Here is a 20,163-nt window from a genome sequence, read left to right on the forward strand (position 1 = left end):
TATTTTAAAGTGAAATTCATTTTTTTTTTTTCTAATTTAAGAACCAACGCCTGACTGTCACATTCCTTTCCCCCCTTTTACATCTAATTCAAAATTCTGAGTTAGATATTTTTGTCTAATTCAAAATCTCAAAATTTTTCCATATCTTGTCCTTATTTTCCATTTTTTTTCTAAATTCAAAAATCTAAATTCAACATTCTCTACTTCATTTTTTTTCTAAATTCAAATCTTTCTAAATTCTAGATTCCTTTTTCAATCAAATCTTTCTAATTTAAAATCTATCTAAATTCAACAGTTTAAAATCCAATTTCGTTTTCTAATTCTAAAATCGCTCCTAAATTGAACTTTCAAATTCAAAACCGCTCTAAAATCCAAAATTATTTTCTAAAATCAAAATCTTTCAAGCTTCAAACTCTTTCAGATTCCAAAATCTGTAATTCGAAATCTTTCTAAATTAAAAATCATTTAAAATCAGAATCTTTAAAAATTCAAATCTTTAAAATTCAAAATATTTCTAAATCTACTTTTTTTTCTAAAACAAATCTTTGTATTTAAAACAAATCTAATTCAAAAATATGTACCTTCAGAATCCTTCTAATGAAACATCTCTCTAAGCCAAACCTGTTGTATTTCAACCATTTGAAAAACATAGTCTTTCTAAATCTAGTTCAATATCTCATGTGTCCATATATAAAATTCTTGAAAAAAAAACTATGCCAAAGTTCACCGTATTTACATATTTTTTTGCAAAATTTATACTCGTTTCTAAAGCTAGTTCAAATCTCAATATTTCCTATCTAAAATCCTTTAAAAAAATCTATAGATCTCATGCCAAATATATATATAATATCTCTATATATATATATATATATATAGATTATATATATATATAGATTATTCACCGCATCCACAAAAAATCTTCCCAAATTTTGAAAAAAAAATCCTTGAATTCCGCAGTAACATCCTCCCCCCCCCGCTCCCCCCAGAACGTAGAAACCTGGTCTTAGGGGGACGGGAAGAGACCTTTGGCCGTACCTCTGCCGCTGCCCTCGAGGACGCAGGAACATCCAGGATGGAATCACGCTCGTCAGGCCAATAAAGATTAATGGGGTCTTTCTTTTTTTTTTTCGTTTTGCTTTTTTTATTTTTTGGAGATTTTTTTTATTTTATTTTTTATTATTTATTAATTTATTTATATTTTATTTATTATTTATTTTATTTCTTTATTTATATTTTTAAGTTTTGTTAGTTTAAATCTCGTCAAGACCAAAAAGTATGTATGGGCTTTTGTGTCCTCATTTTGCTTTACAATATATATAGTAATATCTTATATAATAGATATAATATATATATAATATTCTATATATATATATATATATTACATATATATATATTATATATAGATATATATCTTATGATATATATATATATATTTATATATTATATATATATAATTGGTTTAGGTTTCCACATTGCATGAACATCAAAAAACGAAGAGTAGACAATATGGCATGAATCATTTCATGTTTATTAGCACGTTTCATGAGATCCTCCAACTCTTATCATCCGTGCTGTAATAATGAACCAAAAAATTTAAAGGCGTGCATTAGACAAACAGGAAAAGATATTGAATAAGAGGTCTCTAATCCAAACAAACAATATCAAAATACACAAAAAGTGAGCAAAATATTAGGTATATTAGACAAACGAGTATATACAGTGGAAGAGAAAAAACAAAAAAACGAAAAACACTGGAGAAAAGATAATGAAAAAACTAACCATATTAGGGTGATAGTCAGGAATGGACAGAACACTAAAATAGTGAACGGGTGGTTGCGGGGTAGTGTTTGTTGTTGAGCTCTGGTTTCATCCTTCGGATCAACAAAGATTCCGAGATCATGAGTCTAGGCGGGACGAATGAAGGATAGAATATTGGAGGAAATTAGTGAGTGTTGGTGAGATGCTCTCCTAATGGCCGAGCAAAGATGGTCCTGCTCACGGAAGTCCGTACGAAATATATATAATATCTATACATATTTATATATACTATATATATGATATATAAGATAATATATATATAATTATATATATATATGTTATATCTAATTTTTGCCTTTTATTTTTTTGGGAGTAGGGAGACGAGGAGAAGGAGAGAGGTTAGAGAGAGAGAAAAGAAATAGAGATACAGAGATAGATAGAGGATAGATGGAGCGATAGATAGAAGAGATAGATAGAGAGATAGTAGAGCCAGAGATAGATGAGATCGACGTTTATCAATGGAAAATTATGCCAATAAGCCCCTTCCCTTCCTTCCCACCGAGTCTAATCACCCTCCAAAGAGCTTCGTGGCGAGTCGTTCCCCTTCACTCTGGCCCTCGGTCGGAATTCTCATGGCACAATTCCCGTCCACCTGCCCCTCAGGCCAGATTTCCCTCAGGATGTGATGTCCACATCATCCGATTGTAGGGGTTTAATCCTTCTTAATCCTTCCATTGCCAAGATCTCATGCTCTTCTCTTCTTTTGATTTTCACTCATTTATTCACATTCTCTTGAAGCTTTTTCATGCTCAAGCTCTCCTCCCTCTCCTCCTCTCCTCTTCCCTTTCTTTCCTCTTTCTCTTCCTTTCTCTTCTCTTCCTTTCTCTTTTCTCTTCCTCTTTCTCTTTCCCCTTGCTCTTTCTCCTCAAATCTTCCTCTTCCTCTTTCTCTTTTCTCTTCCCTTTTTCTCTTCCTTTTGCTCCTCCCTCTTCCTCTTCCTCTTATCTTCCTCCTCCTCCTCCTCCTCCTCTTCATCTCCTCTTCTCCTCCTCCTCCTCCTCCTCCTCCATCCCTCCTCCCTCTTCCCCTCCTCCTCCTCCTCCTCCTCCCGTCTTCTTCCTCCTCCTCCTCCTCCCTTCATCCTCCTCTTTATCCTCCTCCCCCTCCTCTAAATTATCCCTCCTCTCTCATTTATCCCCATTCGCTCTAAAACCTTCGCAGCTCAAGACCAACAGCGGCCGTCACAGATACTTCCTTCGATACTGCTTGTTGCAACGTTGTCTGGCGGACGTCTTGCAACAGTGCGTTGCGGACGAGGCCTCGACCTTGCAATTCTACGACACCGGGTCGCTGTTGTTGCAGCCGCATTTTGCGAGTGACCTCGTGACCTCCCTTTACGTACTTTCCGTTCTTTCCCCGACCTGACCTTTGACCTGTCCCTGGCCTCCTCGGGTCATGATTTGGGACGTGTGTTGCCGCGTAGGCGAGTGAGGGTTTACACGAATACATTGTTGGGTGAATCAGTATGTTTATTATTATGAAAGTTTATTGTTTCTTTCTTCTTCCTCTTCATCTGCTTCTTATTTTTCCTATTTTCTTCTTTTTTTTCTTCTTCCTATTTCTTTTTTTTCTTCTTCATCTTCATCTCTCTCTCTCTCTCCTCGTGCGTCTCGACCTCGTCTCTCTCTCTCTCTCTCTCTCTCTCTCTGTAATTATGCTCTATGTCTCCTCTCCCTTTCCTTGTTTGATTTTCTTCTTGTTAACAGTGAAAATAAAGACAATAACAGAGATGTTTAATGACAGTGACCGTAATAATGAAGATACTTTGATATTATTTGTCATTAAGACGCATATTATATTAAGTTAAAATACATAGAAGATACATATAATTCATTCATTTTGTTTGTTTTTTCTCCACTGTATATACTCGTTTGTCTAATATACCTATATATTTTGCTCACTTTTTGTTGTATTTTGATATTGTTTGTTTTTGGATTTAGAGAACTCTTTTCATATCTTCCTTTGTCTAATGCACGCTATTTTTTGGTTATTATTACAGCAACTGTGATAGAGATTGGATGATCTCTGAAACGTTGCTAATAAACATGAAATTATTCATGGCCATTAGTCTACCTTTTCGTTTTGGGGGGGGGGGGGACGGGGTTCACTGCCAATGGGAAACCTATAACCATTTATATATATATATAATATTATAATATATAATATATATATATATATATATATATATATATATATAATATATTGTACCTATTATATCTATATATATATAATTATATATATATATATATATATATATAATATATATATATATAGTAGGTGTTTGTAAATGCATGAGACACCAAAAGCCATCCTCCTTTTTGGTCTTGACGGAGATTTAAAACTAACAAAACTAAAAAAAATAAATAAATAATAAACATAAATATATAAATAAAATATAAATAAAATAAATAATAAATTAAAAAAAAAATAAAAATAAAATAAAAAGCCAACGAAAAAAAGAACGACCCCTACCTCTTTATTGCCTTGAAGGCGTGATTCCATCCTGGATTTCCTGCGTTTCCTCGAGGCAGCGGCAAAGACAGTACGGCAAAAGGTACTTTACCGTCCCCCTAAGACCAGGCTACGTTCTGCGGGGAGGGGGGGGGAGATGTTACTGCGGAAATTTCAAGAGATTTTTTTTTCAAATTTTGGGGAAGATTTTTTTTTGTGGATGCGGTGAATATATATATATATCTATATAGTCTTAATATATATATATATATTATATATAATATCTATATTTTTCACATGAGATATAAGATTTTTTTTAAGATTTTAGATAGGAGAATATTGAGATTTTGAACTAGATTTACGAAAGAGTATAAATTTTGCAAAAAAATATGTAAATACGGTGAACTTTTGCATGTTTTTTTTTTTTTTTTCAAGAATTTTATATATGAAACATTGGAGATATTGACCTATAGTTTAGAAGACTAGGTTTTTTTTCAAATGTTTTTTGGAAATAACAACAGTTTTGGATTAGAGAGATTTTTCATTTAGAAGGATTCTGAATGGTTACATATTTTGAATTAGATTTGTTTTAAATACAAAGATTTTTGTTTTTAAAAAAAAAATCGATTTAGAATATTTTGAATTTAAAGATTTTGAATTTTTTTAAAGATTTCTGATTTAACATGATTTTTTTAATTTAGAAAGATTTCGAATTTACAGATTTTGTGGATCTAGAAAGATTTTGAAAGCTTGAAAGATTTGGATTTTAGAAATATTTTGGATTTAGAGCGGTTTTGAATTTTGAAAGATTACAATTTAGAGAGATTTTAGGAATTAGAACAATCTGGATTTCAATGTTGAATTTAGATAGATGTTAAATTAGAAAGATTTTGATTTGAAATAAAGAATTCTAATTTAGAAAGATTTATGAATTTAGAAAAAAAAATAATTTAGAGAATGTTGAATTTAGATTTTTTGAATTTAGAAAACAATGGAAATAGAACAATTGGATACATTTTGAGATTTTGTGATTAGAAAAAAAAATTGAATTCAGAGTTTGAATAGATGTAAATGGGAATGTTGACAGTCAGGGACGTTTTGTTTCTAGAATTAAAAAAAAAAATGATTTTTCACTTAAAACTATTTGGGATTTTTGTTTTTGGGAACCAAGAGTTTTTGAATTAGAAAGATGTAATAATTATGATGAAAAAAAAATGATATTAATTGAGAACAATATCAATAATATAATGATATAAAAAATATCAATAAAATAAAAAATACTAAGAAAAAAATAATAACAATAATAACAAAACTTAGTAAATATTAATAATAAAAAATTTTTAAATTAAAAATAAAAAATAATGATAATAATGATAATCATAATATCAATGATAAAAAAAATAATGAGAGAGAGAGAATAGAGGGGCGAAAAGGAGAGAGAGAGAGAGAGAGGGGAGAGAAGAGAGAGGAAGAATGAGAGGAGAGAGAGAGAAGAGGGGAGAGGAGAAGAGAGAGAGAGAGAGAAAAGAAGAGAGAGAGAGAAAAGAGAGGAGAGAGAGAGAGAAAAGAGAGGGAAAAAGAGGGAAGAAGAGAAAAGAGAGAGAGGAGAGAAGGAGAGGAGAGAGAGGGGAGAGAGAGGAGAGGGAAAAGGAAGACGGGAATCTTTAAAGGGGACCCCATTCCAGGAATCTTTAAAGGGGTTTTTCTTTATGTACTTTTTAAATTTTGGGAAAAATTTATGGGGTCTGTTAGTTGACGGATTTTTTAAATTTTGAGGATATGAAAAACCCATTTAAATTTATAAGATTACATTTTGGGGGGTTCACTTGAAATTTTAAAAGGGAAACTCAGCTGATGTGAATTTTGGGTTTTTTCCGTTTAAAAGAAAAAAGGGGCTTACAGACAATATTTTATATCAAACAGATTGTTTTTTGTGAGATGGGCCCAAAGAAACTGATGATACTTTTTTTGAGATTTTCCCAAGCCGACAATTTTTGATGTGATTTGATTAAATCCCAAGCAGGGGAGGGCATGAAGTAGATTTAGGGGAAAATTTTGGGTTTAAAAAAGGCTGAAATAAAAAAAAGGGGTATAGGTAAAAGGGGTTTTTATAGCCGTCTTTTAAAACGGGAAAAAAAATTTTTTAATTTTTTATGCCCAAAAAAAAATTTTTGAAGCAAAAATAAATCTAAAAAAAAACAAATAAAAAAACAAAAAAAAAAGGGGTTTTAAAAAAAAAATTTTAAATAAATAAAAAAATAAAAATAAAAAAAAATAAAAAAAATGAAAAAAAATAAAAAAAAGGGGAAAAAGAAAAAAAGGAAAAAAAAAAACAAAAAAAAATAAAAGGAAAAAAAAAAAAAAACTAAACACAAAAGGGCCATAAAAATTTTAAGGGTTTTGTTTTAAATTAAATTTTAAACAAAAAAAAAGGGCAAAAAAATTACAAAAAAAAATTAAAGGATAAAAACCCCAAAAAAATTTAAATAAATTAAATTTTGGGCTACGAATTTAATAAAAAAAACTAAAAAAAATTTGGGCTTTTCCTTAAATAAAACGGGCTTAAAAACAATTTTTTTAAACAAAAAAATTTTTTCTAAAAGGCAAAAAACTAAAAAATTTTCAACTAACCCAAATTTTTAAAGGTTTTAAAATTATCCCAACAAAACTAAATAAACAAAAAATTTTTGGGGGTAAAAAAAAAACTAAATAAAAGTAAAAAAAGGTAAAAGGGGAAAAAACCTTTTTTAAAAAAAAGGAAAAAAAAAATAAAAAAATCAAAAAAAAAAGGGCCCAAAAATAAATCAAAATAAAACAAAAAATTTTCTAAAAAATTTAAAAAAACTCAAAAAACAAAAAAAATTAAAAAAACAAAAGTTAAAAAAACCCTCAAATTAAAAACTAAACAAAACCCAAAAACTAAAAAAACAAAAAAAAACAATAAAAAAAAAATCAAAATAAACTAAACAAAAAACTAAACAAAAACTAAAAGGATAAAAACAAAAATAAATTTAAACTAAACAAAAAACAAAAACCCAAAAAGGGCATAAAAACAAACTAAAACTAAAACTAAAACCCCCATAAAAAACTAAACTAAAACTAAACAAAACCCTAAAAAAAAAACTAAAAAAACTAAACTAACAAAAACCCAAAAAAATAAAACTAAAAAAAAAAAACAAAAAAACAAAAACAAAACTAAACTAAAACTAAAACAAAAAAGGCAAAAAAACCCAAAACAAACAAAACAAAAAAAAGGCATAAAAAAAAAAAATAAAAACTAAACTAAAACAAAAACAAAAACTAAAAAAATAAAAAACTAAAAAAACTAAAAAAAACCTAAACAAAACCCTTAAAACAAAAAGGGAAAAATAAAAAACTAAAAACTAAACTAAACAAAAAATAAAAGGGCCCTAAAAAACTAAACTAAACTAAACTAAAACTAAAACTAAAAGGCATAAAAACTACTAACTAAATAAACTAACAAAAACAAAAACTAAAAAAAGGGCTTAAAAAACTAAACTAAACAAAAACCAAAACTAAAACAAAAAGGGCAAATAAAAAAAACTAAAAAAAACCTAAACTAAACAAAAACAAAAAAAACCAAAAAGGGGCTGAAAAAACAAAAACTAAACTAAAACAAAAAACCTTAAAAAGGCAAAAAAACCAAAAACAAAAACAAACAAAACAAAAAACTAAAACTAAAAAGGCAAAAAAAAAACAAAACTAAACAAAACAAAAAAAAACAAAAAGGCATAAAAAACCAAAAATAAACAAATAAACTAAATAAAAACCTAAAAACTAAAAATTAAAAATGACCCGAACCGACCAGCGAAAAAAACCCATTGCTCACCGGCGTTTCCTCCCCGTATTGGCGCTGTGGCTGTAAATTTCCCCCCGGTGGCAAGACGCGCACACGGTTTTTCTACAGATAAATGCTTCCGAAAAAAGGGAAAATGGGGAACAAAAAAGGAAAAAAACGCTTACATACAGAAACCGAAAAAAACAACGCTGAAAAAACCAAATTTTTCTTTTCTCACGAGCGCTTTAGCAATACAAGGCCCAAAATTTGGGTAGTGGACATTTCCCTTTAAATTCCGCGAAGAAAAACAGGGAAAGGGGAAAAAAAGGGGAAATAAAAAAGGAAAATAAAGGAAAAATGAAGAAAATAAAGGGGGCCGTTTTCCCACTTTTTGGGCCTATATCCCCTTTGTAAGGGAAGGGCCCCTTTTAAATGAGGAAAAAATTTATTACGGGATATTTAGCTTTTTAAAATCCTGCCTTTTTTCCTTTGACCCCCTCGTCCCTTTCTTTTTTTACTTCCTGGTAAAACGTTCTTTTAACCGGCTTTGGCTTTTGTAGTCTGGGTTTTTCCGTAAACCCTGCCGGTTTTTTCCCTCCCCTTTGCCCCCTTTCTCCTTGATTTTGCCCGTTCTGCCTTACCTTGCTCCCGGGTTCTGCCTTTGTGCCCCCGTGTCTTCCCGGGGTCGTTCCCGTTCCCGGTTTTTCCCGTTGTTTCCCGGATCCCTGCGTTCCGTGTTCTTTCCTTGGACCGTTCTGCCCGTTTGTGTTTCTGTGACCCTTTTGTTTCCGCCTGTGTTCCGGCCTTCTGTTTTTTGTTTTTTTCCCTTGATCCCTTCTTTCCGGCTGTCCTTATCCGGGCCGTTTTGTTTCTGTACCCCGTGGCCGGTTGTTTTGAGCTAAAAATTTGTCCTGGGGTTTTTCCCCTTGTGATCCGTGTTGGCCGTTTCTTGTTTCGGGTGATCCCGTGTCTGTCCGTGTTCTGTGTTCCGTGATCCGTGTCTGTTCCCGTGTTCTGTGTTCCTGTGATCCCGTGTCTGTTCCCGGTTTGTGTTCCTTACCGTGTCTGTTCCGTGTTCTTTTTTCCCTTTGTATCCCGTTCGTTCCGTTCTGTGTTCCTTGGGGTTTTTTTTCCCCTGTTCTGGTTCGTGATCCGTGTCTGTTTCCCGTGTTTTTTTTCCTGTTCGTGTGTCCCGGTGTTCTGTTTCCTTGATCCGTTTCTGTTCCCGGTTCTTTTCCTTGTGATCCCTTGTTTGACCGGGTTTTGTTTCCCTAAACCTGTGTCCGGTGTTCCGTTTCGTGTTTCCCGTGTCGTGTTCCGTGTCTGTTCCCGTGTTCTGTGTTCCTGTGATCCCGTGTCTGTTCCCGTTTCTGTGTTCCTGATCCCGTGTCTTTTCCCCGTGTTCTGTGTTCCTGTGATCCCGTGTCTGTTCTTTCCGTGTTGATGGTTTTCCCTGTGTTTCCGTTGCCCGTTCCTGTTCCCTTGTTTCCCCTGATCCCGTGTCTTGTTCCCGTGTTCTGTGTTCCTGTGATCCCGTGTTTTCCCTGTTCTGTTTTCCTTGTCCCGTGTTTCCCTTTCCCGTTTTCTGTGTCCTGTGATCCCGTGTCTGTTCCCGTGTTCTGTGTTCTGTGATCCCGTGTCTTGTTTCCCGTGTTCTGTGTTCCTGTGATCCCGTGTCTGTTCCCGTGTTCTGTGTTCCTGTGATCCCGTGTCTTTTCCCCTGTTCTGTTTCTGGTGACCCCGGGTTTCCTGTTTTCTGTTTTTATTTTTTCTGTATTTGTTTTTGTATTTTGTAATTTTTGAAGGGATAATAAATCCGTCACTACAATGTTATCTTCCTATAACCCTAGAGGAGATTACTACTTAGATTAGCAAATAAAATAACATCGAGAGAAATTAAATAAAACCAAAACAAGATCTAAAAAAATATATATATAAATATAAAAGGACCTTTGAATTATTTACACTCCCTTACTTTCGATTTGCACACCTTTTGCCAGAGATGAAACGGGTCTTAGTTTTCGTCAAGGTATCCACTCCATACACTTATTTTACTGTACGTTTGGTTGACATGCAGGAAAAATTTTCCGTTTTCTTTTATGTACTTTTGAAATTCTGAAGAATTTATGGCGTCTGTTAGTTTGACTGGATTATTAAAGTTCGAGGTATATGAGGACCCACTTAACTGTACAAGTATTACATTTTGTTTCATTTTCTACTTGCATTTCAGAGGTAATCTCGGCTGATTTTCCGAATTTTGTTGTTCTTCAGTTCGGTGAAAATCGTCGGCCATCTGGTTTGGCGGGAAATTTGAATGTTGTTCATTTCGTTTTGGAATTGATTCGTTTTCCGAATTCTTTTTCCTTTTGCTTTTTTGTGCTGTTTCTTTATGAGTGTCAGAGTCTATCGAAATGTATCCATTTGCTTCTTGGGAAGTTCGTGGGACAGTTTGGCTGATTTTGCTTCTTGGGAAGTTCAGTGGGTCAGTTCTGGCTGTCTTCTTCTTCTTTTATAGGGTTTTAGACTTTGAAGTCTATATTCCCTGGATCTTGTTTCTTGAAATCTTCTCTCTGTTGTTTGAAGGTTTGATCTCTGTTTTATATGATATTATTATTCTTTTCTTTTAAGGAAGATTTTCAAGTGCTCTTAGTATGTAGTAATTCTTTGCAGGAGGTTGATTTTCCCCTGTTATAAGTGAGGAATATTTGGTTAGTAATTTTTGATTTTTTTTAATGCTCCCAATAATTTTGTTCTTTCAGAATGGAAAACTTGGACATTGCAATGTTTAAATGTTAAATGTTTTCTTTTGGAAATTTTTTCACAATTAATTTTTTCCCCGGTTTTAAAAATTTGGGGTTTGTAATTTGTTTTTTTCAAATCTTTAAAAATTTTTTTTTAGAATTCTTGTAACATCTCAAAATTTTCTGTTTTTTTTAAAATTGGACCAGGGTTTTTGGGGGTGGTTTTTTTACCCTTTAAAGGTTTGGTTTTTTTTTTAATCGGGTTCCCCCTTTGGGAAATATTTTTTCCCATTATCCTTTTCTTTTTTCTTTTGGGGCCTTTTCTTTGTTTTTTACCTTTGGGTTTTGGGGGGTTTTTTTTTGTTCGGGGGTTTCTTTGTAAGCCCTTCCCATTGTCTTTTCCTTTTTTTTTTAAATGTCTTTTTATTTGTTTTTTGTTTTTTTTCTTTTAAATTTTTAAATTTCAGTTTTTTGGTTTCATATTTGAATTTTTTTTTATTTTTTTTTTGGGGTTTTTTTTGTGATTTTTTTTTTTTTTTACAAGTGGTTTTAAGGTTTTTTTTTTTAAAGGATTTTTTTGAGTTTTTTTTTTGTTTTTTAAGGGAAAAATCATTTTTAAAATTTTTGGAGCTTTCAGGTTAATTTTTCCAAATTTTGTGATTTTTTTTTTTTTTTACAAAAAATTTTTCCCCTTCTAGTTTGATTTTGGGGGGTTTTCCCCTTTTTTATTTTTTTGTTCCACCCTTAAATTCCTTTTGATTTTTTCTATTTTTGTTTTTTTGCATTTGGAATTCTTTTTAAATTATTTTCCTTTTGGGGTTTTTGGGCTTTGGAATTTCCCATTTTTGTTTAAAATTTTTTGGGGCTCCCAGGGGGGGGGGTTTTTTTTTTTTTTTTTTTTTAAAAAAAAAACCCCTGGGGTTAAAATAATTTTTTTTTGGGTTTTCCCTTTTATTTAAAATTTGTTTTTTATTTTTTTTTTTGGGCCATTTTTAAATATTTTTAGGGGGCCCCAAGGAATTTTTGGATTTTTGTAATTGTTTCTCTGATGTTCTTTTTTTCTTATTTCCCTTTTTTTTTGGGCCACCCTTTTTTTTGGTTTTTTTTCCAAAAATTTTTTTACAAACCTGTAACAACAAATTCTTTTGTTTTGTCATTTTTCCGGGGGTTTTTGGTTTTTTTAAAGGGGCTTGTAGTGATTTTTAAAGGGGGTTTGATTTAAAAGCACCCTTTTTGATATTCTGAAGCGGTGTTTTTTTATCTTTTCCCAAATTTTTTTTAATTCTTTTTTTTTTTTTGCTGTTCCAAAATATGGCCAAACCATATTCTTTTTTTTGGTTTTATGTAAATATTATAAATTTTATTAGGGTTTTCTCTATTTGCCCCCCCAATTTATTGAAAATATTTTTTTTTCATTATTTTTTTATTCTTTTTAATTTAGTTTTTTATCTTAAATGTTTTTTTAGGGTTGTTTTATTTCCATTTTTTTTTTTTGGTGAATAAAACCCTTAATCCCAAAAATCTTGCCCTGCCCAGTAAATTTTCTAGTTCTATTTTTTCCCTATTTTGATCTTCGGTAACGTACTTTTCCTTTTGTTTGTGAAAAAATAGGATTTTTGGGCTTTTTGTTGGGTTTTTTTTTAATTTCCCAGGTGTCTCCCCATTCTTTTTACTTTTTTTTTAAACCTTTTTTTCAATATTTTTTAGGGCTTCGTTTTGGGTTTTATTTGGGGGTTATTATTGTTTAAAAATCGTTGCGTATATTTTTTTTTTTGAGTTTTTCCCTTCATTTCTAGTCATTCACCCTGATTTTTTAAAAGTTTTGGGGTTTTTAAAGGGGATCCTTTGGAACGCCACTTAAATATTTTTCCCTTTTTTACAGAGTTTTTATTTCCTATGTTTATTTGGAATTTTCCCTTTCTTTTAGAAAATTTAAATTCCCCCCTTTTAATAAATTTTCCTTTTTTTTCCCCTAGATTTAGCCATTTTTTTAAAGCAGTGCATCGTAAATTTTAACTGTATAAAAATGTTTTTTTCCTAAAAATCTTTTTGCATCCCAACTAAGGAAATTTTTTTTGGGTTTTTTTAACCCCATTTTTTTATTTTTTTTCTATTGTTTTTAATGAAATCCTTTGGGTCGTATGTTTTTACCCTAAAATCCTGGTTATGCCCAAACATTTATTTTGTTTTTTGTTTCCAGCCACCAGTTTAATCTTTTTTTTAAATATGTTTTTCAAATATTTTTTCGGGACAATTTATACCCTAATAAACCCTGTATGTTTTTGTTTTCGGGTTTGGATTTTTTCCTGGTTTTTTGGATTGGATTTTATGAGTGCTTTCTTAAAGTTTTTGTGGTTTCTCCCCTTTTGGGAAACCAGTGAGTTTTTCATTTTTTTTTAATTATTTTTTTCAAAATTTTTTGGAGGAGAATTTTTTGAAAAATTCGTAGGGAAATTTTTTTATGGGGTCCTATCCCTTTGTTTTTTTTTTTGCATTTTTTTTTGGCCACAGTCAACTCTTTCATTTTTATTTTCCCCTTTTTATTCTAAATCATTAGGGTTTACTTAGAATTTTTCTTCCTTCTCATTATCTTTTAAACATTTTTTTCTTTTTTTTTTTTTTTTTTTTTTGATATTTTTTTTTTAAATATTTTCAAAATTTCTTTTTTTTTTTTCTTTGACGGGTTGGGGTCATGGGCCAATGAGAGGATATTTTATTTTTGTGAAAGCCCTTTCCCCTTTTTAGTTTTTTTAATAAAATTAAAAATTTTTTTTCTTTTTGGGGGTTTAAAAATTATTACCCTCAGAATTTTTCCCCAGGCCCTCCTTTTTTTTCTTTTTCAATTATTTTTTTCTAGTTTTTCCGCTAAATTTTTTTAATTCCCCCAAAAAATTTTAAAAACGTTGGGCCCTTTTTTTTTTCCCATTTTTTTAAAGGCTTTTTTTTTTTTTTTTATGATTTTTTTTACTTTTTTCCCATTCCCCATGGTTTGTGGGGATAGGACTTTTTTTTATAATATTTTTAAAAAATCTAAAATTTTTTTTTTTCCTGTGTCTTTTAAAAAGAACCTTCATTTTTTTTAAATGAGTTTTATATTTTTTTTTGCCCTATTTTGATTTTTTTGATTTTTTTTTAATTTTTTTCCCCGCCCCTTCCCTTTTTGTTAATTTCCATTTTTTTTTTTTTTTCGTTGGGGGGGCCCTTTTGTAGGGGTTGTTACCCTTTCTTACTATTACGGGTAAGTGGTCCCCCAAACCTATTTTTGGTCCTGTTTTCAATTTCTGGGTAAACTTCGAGTCGGAGAGGCAAAACTGGGTTTCTAGTTTTTACCCCCTTTTCCGTTTTGGGGTCTTTCGGGTTTAAATCTGACCTGGGGGAGTTAAAAAATTTTTAAAAAAGTTGTTTTCTGCAAATTATTTTTAAGAAAGCTTTTGCCTTTTTTTGTTTTATGTGGTTTCGGCCCTCAATTTTGGGGTTTTCCAGTTTTGGGTGTGATGTCTTTTGAAGTCTCCTTTTATTTTTTTAAAGGGTCATTTATTTTTTTTCGTAAAATATTCTATGTCTTTTTGGACTTAATTTAAATTACAGGGATTATAAATAAATTTCCAATTCGCCCATTTTTTTTTAAATGACGGGACCCTTTTTTCCCCCCATACTTAAATTTTTTTATTTTTAAGTCTGTCTTTTAAATTCATTTTTTTTATATTTATATTACTTTTTAATTCAGAAAACTAGGCCTCCCCCATTTTTTCTGGTTGGGCCCCCAAAATCTTTATTTTTATATTTTTCCTGGGTTTTAAAATTTACTTTTTTTTTTAACCAATTTTCCGCAAAAATGCTAGTATGCCCTTGGTTTGTTTTTTTTTCTAACAGGGGGTTTTCAGTTTCTTGTTTTTTATTTGGGACTGATTTTTCTTTTTCCAAAAAATGATTTTATTCCCATAAAGTACTGTTTATTTTTTCAAAATTTTGGGGTTATTTTTTTATACCTTCAGCTTTATTTCTAAAATTTTTTTTTTCTGAATTCTTTTTTTTAAATTTTTTGTTTTTGTTGTTATTGTGTTTTTTTTTTTTTTATTTTCCCCCATAAGAATTTTTTTTTAAATTTTTTCCATTTTGCTTTTCTCTTTGTGTTTCTTTTCCCTTTTTTAGGGGTGTTGGAATTTTCCCAAGCTTTTTGGGAACCCTTCTTTTGTTTATTTTTTTATTTTTTTAATTTTTTGTTAATTTTTTTTGGGGGGTTTTCTTTCTTTTTTGTAGGGTTTTCCCCTTTTTGGGGGGTGGTATAAATCTCTACCGGGTTTTTTTAAATTTGATTTTTTTCTTTCATTTTTTTGGGGGTTTTTTCTGTCCACCCCTTTTTTTAGGCTTTGGGGTTGGGCCCTTAGGGTTTTGGGCCCCATAATTTGATTTTGGCTAGTTTTCCTGTTTTTTTTGATGTGTTGAGGATGTTTTTGATTTTCCCACTGTTTTTTATTTTGTTTTTTGTTGGGGGTTTTAGGGGTTGGAGTTTTGGGGTGTATTTTTTTTTGGGGAAAGTTGTTTTTTGGGGTTTTTTTGTTGGAGTTATTGTGGTTTTTGGGGGGGAGGGGTTTTTTTTCAATTCATGAAATCGTTTTTTTTAAAGGTCTATGTTTTTTGGGGTGTAGTGTTTTTTTGGTTTTTAAATTTGTTGTGCCATTCTGTTTTTTTTTGCAATATTTTTATTTGGGGGAATGGTTCTCATGAGTAAAAGAAAAAGGGTTATTTTGCAATTTTTGAAAGTCTTTATTGAACTGGCTACATTTGCTACATCTTGTCTTTTTTTTTGGGGGGAAAAATTTAAATTTTTTCCCATGCCCCATAACGGAGCATTTAAAACTTTTTTTGGTTTTGGGGAATGTATTTGTTGGCCTTTGTAGGACGTGTGCCCCTAGGGCAAACTTTTTCCCGGGTTAATGTCCCTTTTGAAGGTTATTCGAAGGGTTTTTGTTGGGGCCCATTTTTTAGTTTTTATCTTTATCTTTTTTTTAAATTTTTTTTTTTCAAATTTACCTCTATTTTTTTGGCTATTTTTTGTCCATGAAATGTTTCTTTTTTTTCTTTATATAAATTGGGGGTTTTTTTCAAAATCTATAGGTTATTTTTTCCCATATGTGCAGTTATTTTTCTTTTTTTGAAGCGGGTTTTTTTTTACAATTTATGGTCCTTCACCTAATTTGCCCCATCTGTTTTCCGGGGGTGGTAGTTTTTTTTAAATTTTTGCCCTTAAAATCTGAGAGCCTCTCCGGTCCCAAGGACTCTCAGTGTGCCCCTTCAAATTATTTTTTTTTTGGAAATTTTTTTAAATTGAGCATCTGTTAGTTTCATTGGGTTTTTTGAAATTTCTGTTTTTTAAATTTCCCCGTTAAATTTTATAAATACTACATGATTTACTTTCTTACTGTTTTTGTTGTCTGTTCCCCCGGGGTTTTGAAATTCCCTTTTAATTTCTGCCGGCTTTCTTTTCTCCGGGGAAGTTTTTTGGGGTCTGGGTTTTTTTTCACTGGGCCCCCTTTCTTCTTTTGGTCCTTTTTTTTGTTTTGTGAGTCGTGTCCCATTTTTTTTAAAAATTCCCGAATTTTTTCTCCTGGATCCCCGGGTTTAATTTTTCGTTATTTTAATTTTTTTTTGTTATTTTGAACCCTTTACTTCACCCGAGTTCAAGATTTTTCGTGGGTTTACCCCCTAGGCGGTTTAAAAACGAGAGTCCCCCCTCCCGGGCTTTTTTCCTTTCCCTTTTTCTTCTTCTTCTTTTTTTCTTCTTTTTTAGGGGGTTTTGACTCTGTTCTTTTCCCTTTTTTTTTCTTCTTCTTCCTTCTTCTTCCCTTTTTTAGGGTTTTAGCCCCTATTCCTTTTCCTTTCTTCTTCTTTTTTCTTTTTCTTTTAAAAGGGTTTTTGACTCTGTTTTTTTCCCTTTTTTCTTCTTCCTCTTCTTCCCTTTTTTCTTTTATAGGGTTTTTAACTCTTTTCTTCCCCTTTTTTTCCCTTTTTCTCTTCTTCTTCTTTCTTCTTTTATGGGTTTTAGACTCTGGTTTTTCCCTTTTTTCTTTTTCTTTTTCTTCTTCTTTTAAGGGGTTTTTTAAAACCCGTTTTTTCCTTTCTTCTTCTTTTTCCCTTCCCTTTTTCTTCTTTTTTAGGGTTTTTGACTCCTTTTTCTTCCCTTTTTTCCCTCCCTTTTTCTTCTTTTATAGGGTTTTTTTACTCTGTTCTTCCTTTCCCTTCCCTTTTTCTTTTTTTTCTTCTTCCCTTTTTTATTTGGGGTTTTTGAAAAACCTTCTTCCTTTTTTCTTCCCTTTTTCTTCTTCTTCTTTTTTTTATAGGGTTTTTTGACTCTGTTCTTCCTTTCTTCCCCTTTTTCTTTTCCTTTTTTATAGGGTTTTAACTCTTTTTCTTCCTTTCTTCTTTTTTCTTTTTCCTTTTTCCCTTTTTAGGATTTTTAGACTCTGGGTCTTCCCTTTTTTTCTTCTTCTTCTTTTTTTTCTTTTTTATCAGGGTTTTTTTAAAACTCTGTTTTTTTCTTCCCTTTCCCTTTTTCTTCCCTTTTCCCTTTTTTTATAAAGGGTTTTTTTTAAATCTGTTTTTTCCTTTTTTTCTTCTTCTTCTTCTTCTTTTAAAAGGTTTTTTTGACTCTGTTTTTCCTTTCTTCTTTTTTCTTTTATAGGGTTTTTTGACTCTGTTCTTCCTTTTTTTCTTTTTCTTCTTTTTCTTTTCTTTTTCCCTTTTTTTTGGGTTTTGAAATATGGGTTTTTGCCCTTCCCTTTTTCTTCTTCCTTTTTTTAAAGGGGTTTTTTGCCTCTGTTCTTCCTTTCTTTCTTCTTCCCTTTTTCTTTTTAGGGTTTTTTTGACTTGTTTCCCTTTCCTTTCTTTTCTTCTTCTTCTTTTTATAAGGGGTTTTTGACTCTGTTTCCTTTTCCCTTTTTTCTTCTTCCTTTTTTTCTTCTTTTCTTTTATAGGGTTTTAACTCTGTTCTTCCTTTCTTCTTCTTCTTCTTCTTCTTCTTTCCTTTTTTTGGGGGTTTTAGACCTTTTTCCCTTTTTCTTCTTCTTCTTCTTTTATTTGGGTTTTAGACTCTTTCTTCCCCTTTCCCTTTTTTCTTCTTCTTCTTCTTCTTCCTTTTTTTTTTTTTTTTTTTTAAAAAAAGGGTTTTTTAGACTCGTTCTTTTTCCCTTTTTTCTTCTTCTTCTTTTTTTTATAGGGTTTTTAGACTCCCGTTCTTCCTTTCTTCTTCTTTTTTTCTTCTTTTTTCTTTTTAAAAGGGTTTTAGACTCCCCGTTTTTTTTCCTTGTTTTTTGGGTTTTTCCCCCCCTTTTTTGACGTTTTTTTTTTGGGGGGGTTTTTGGGAACCGGGTTCCCCGCGGTTTTTCGTGAAAGGGTTTGTGAGGATTCCCTGGTCTTGATATTTTATTAATTTTTCCCTTTTTTATTTCTTGTTTTTAAAAGTTTTTAAATTTTTATGGTTAAAAAAAAGTTTTTTGTTATTGTTTTATTTTTGGGTTTTTTTCCCTTTTTTTGGGCGTTTTTTTTTTTCGTTCTTGTAACCGGTTCGCGCCCCATTCCCCGCGATTATCGTGGGATTTGTTTAGGGTTCGTGGTCTTTATATTTTATTATTTTTCTACTTTTACTTTTATTATTTTTTTGTTATTTCTTGTTTAAACGTTTTTTTTTTCTTCTCTATTATTTCTTGTTGATTTTTTTTTTCTTTTAGGTTAAATGTTCTTCTTTCTTCTTTTATAGGGTTTTAGACAATAGCAGCCTATATTCCCTGGATTTTCTTTATGGTTCTTCTCTGTTTCAGTTATGTCTATTATTCTTGTTCTTTGTAGGAAGTTTTTGTCTCAGGATATAATCTCTTCATTTTTTGGCTGATCAGCACCTGTAATTAATACGTTCAGGTCAGGATTTTGTATTTTATTTTGCTTAGGATTGGTTAGTTCTGTAGGAGTTAAATCTTGGACATTGTAAGTTTAAGTGTTCTGGTTCTTTTTTGGTTATTGCACCATCGGCACATTGGGTCAGTCTCCATTTTTAATTTATATAGGTGTTTTTTGAGTCTTGTTTTGTCATTATTCTTGCAATGCTTACATCTATTTTCCTGTTTTTTGATCTTGTCCATGGTTGTGGGTTGTTGTCTTTAATGTAATATTTTTTTTGTGTTTAACTTTTCGGTTAATTTGGTTATCCAATTTTCTTGTTTTTTCATCTTCATTTATTTTATTGTATTAGTTGAATTTTGGGTCATGACTATGGGGTCTTTTATTTCATGTGCTTTTTTTGCTGCTCCTATCTGCTATTTTTATTTCCCTTTAGGTTTTTATGTGAGGGATCCATTGTATTTTTAATATGTTGTTTTTTAGTGTTTAATAAGTGTAGTTGGGCTTGATTTTCGTATATTGTTTGTTTGTGTTTTTACTGGTCTGTAGTTTTTTATTGCTTGTAGGATGCTTGTGAGTCTGTTAAGATCACAGTTTTCTGTAGTTTGTTGTTGTTTATGTAGTTTAGTGCTTGTTTGATTGCAAATAGTTTTTGCTTCTATTATCTCTTGTGTTTTGTAATTTCCAGATTTTTGAAATATTCTTGTTTTGAATGTAAATTGCTGCTGATGTTGATTTGGGGTCTTTTATTTTAGGTCCATCAGTGTATATTTTGTGATAATTTTGGTATGTTGTATTTTCAAGTTGATGGAAGTGTTGTTGTATTATTTGGTGTGGTGTGTTTTTGTTTATATTATCCATGAAGTTTGATTCAATGTTTTGTAGGATGCCGGACCATGGAGGGATTGTAAGGATGTCTGATAGGTTGGGAGGTCGGTGAAGGGGGGATAGGTGGGGGAAAGCAGAGGTACGAGTTGTTTCAAAACGTGGCAAAGGCAGTAGGATGTGTGGGATTGGAGTGTCCTGGTGGGGTGTATTGACTTATGAGAGTTAATGAGTTACATAAGGGATTCCCCGTGCGTAAGGAGAGAGTGGAAGGGATAGAGGGGATGGTGGGAGGGTTTTAAAGTGGGTGGGGTTGGGTTTGGGGGGGATGGGCTGTGTGGGAGGGGTAGGAGGATAGGGTGTAGGGGGGATATCGTTAGGAGGAGGATGGATATCAGCAGTTACTTGGAGTGTGGAAGGGGCAGAGTTGTAAGATTTGGAGGTTGAGTGTCAGTTTTCATTAGGGAATCTTGAATATTTTCAATGGTTTCTTCTTCTGAGTTTGGGTTCGGAGTTTTGGGGGATAAAGGTTTTTGTGAGGGGGGGAAGAGAGGGCTGGTGTCTAAGCATAGGAGAAAGGAAAGGGGGAGGTGATTTTGTGGTAGGGAAAAGGGGGTGGGAAAGTTTGTTCTTCTT

General features: G+C 31.6%; 1 protein-coding gene across 1 annotated transcript in view; it reads right to left on the bottom strand.

Moving 5' to 3' along the window:
- Window positions 1-8,465: 8,465 nt before the first annotated feature.
- Window positions 8,466-20,163, bottom strand: part of LOC119571292 (filaggrin-like) — a 15,356-nt gene continuing 3,658 nt past the window's right edge. Inside the window, exons 2-4 of the mRNA XM_037918671.1 lie at window positions 14,030-14,179; window positions 8,710-8,823; window positions 8,466-8,493 (exon numbers count right to left, since the gene is read on the bottom strand). Coding sequence (XP_037774599.1) covers window positions 8,466-8,493; window positions 8,710-8,823; window positions 14,030-14,179 — 292 coding nt within the window. The remainder of the gene's footprint in view (window positions 8,494-8,709; window positions 8,824-14,029; window positions 14,180-20,163) is intronic.

This window comes from Penaeus monodon, unplaced genomic scaffold (genome assembly GCF_015228065.2).
Source record: "Penaeus monodon isolate SGIC_2016 unplaced genomic scaffold, NSTDA_Pmon_1 PmonScaffold_58, whole genome shotgun sequence".
In the NCBI taxonomy this organism is placed as follows: domain Eukaryota; kingdom Metazoa; phylum Arthropoda; class Malacostraca; order Decapoda; family Penaeidae; genus Penaeus; species Penaeus monodon.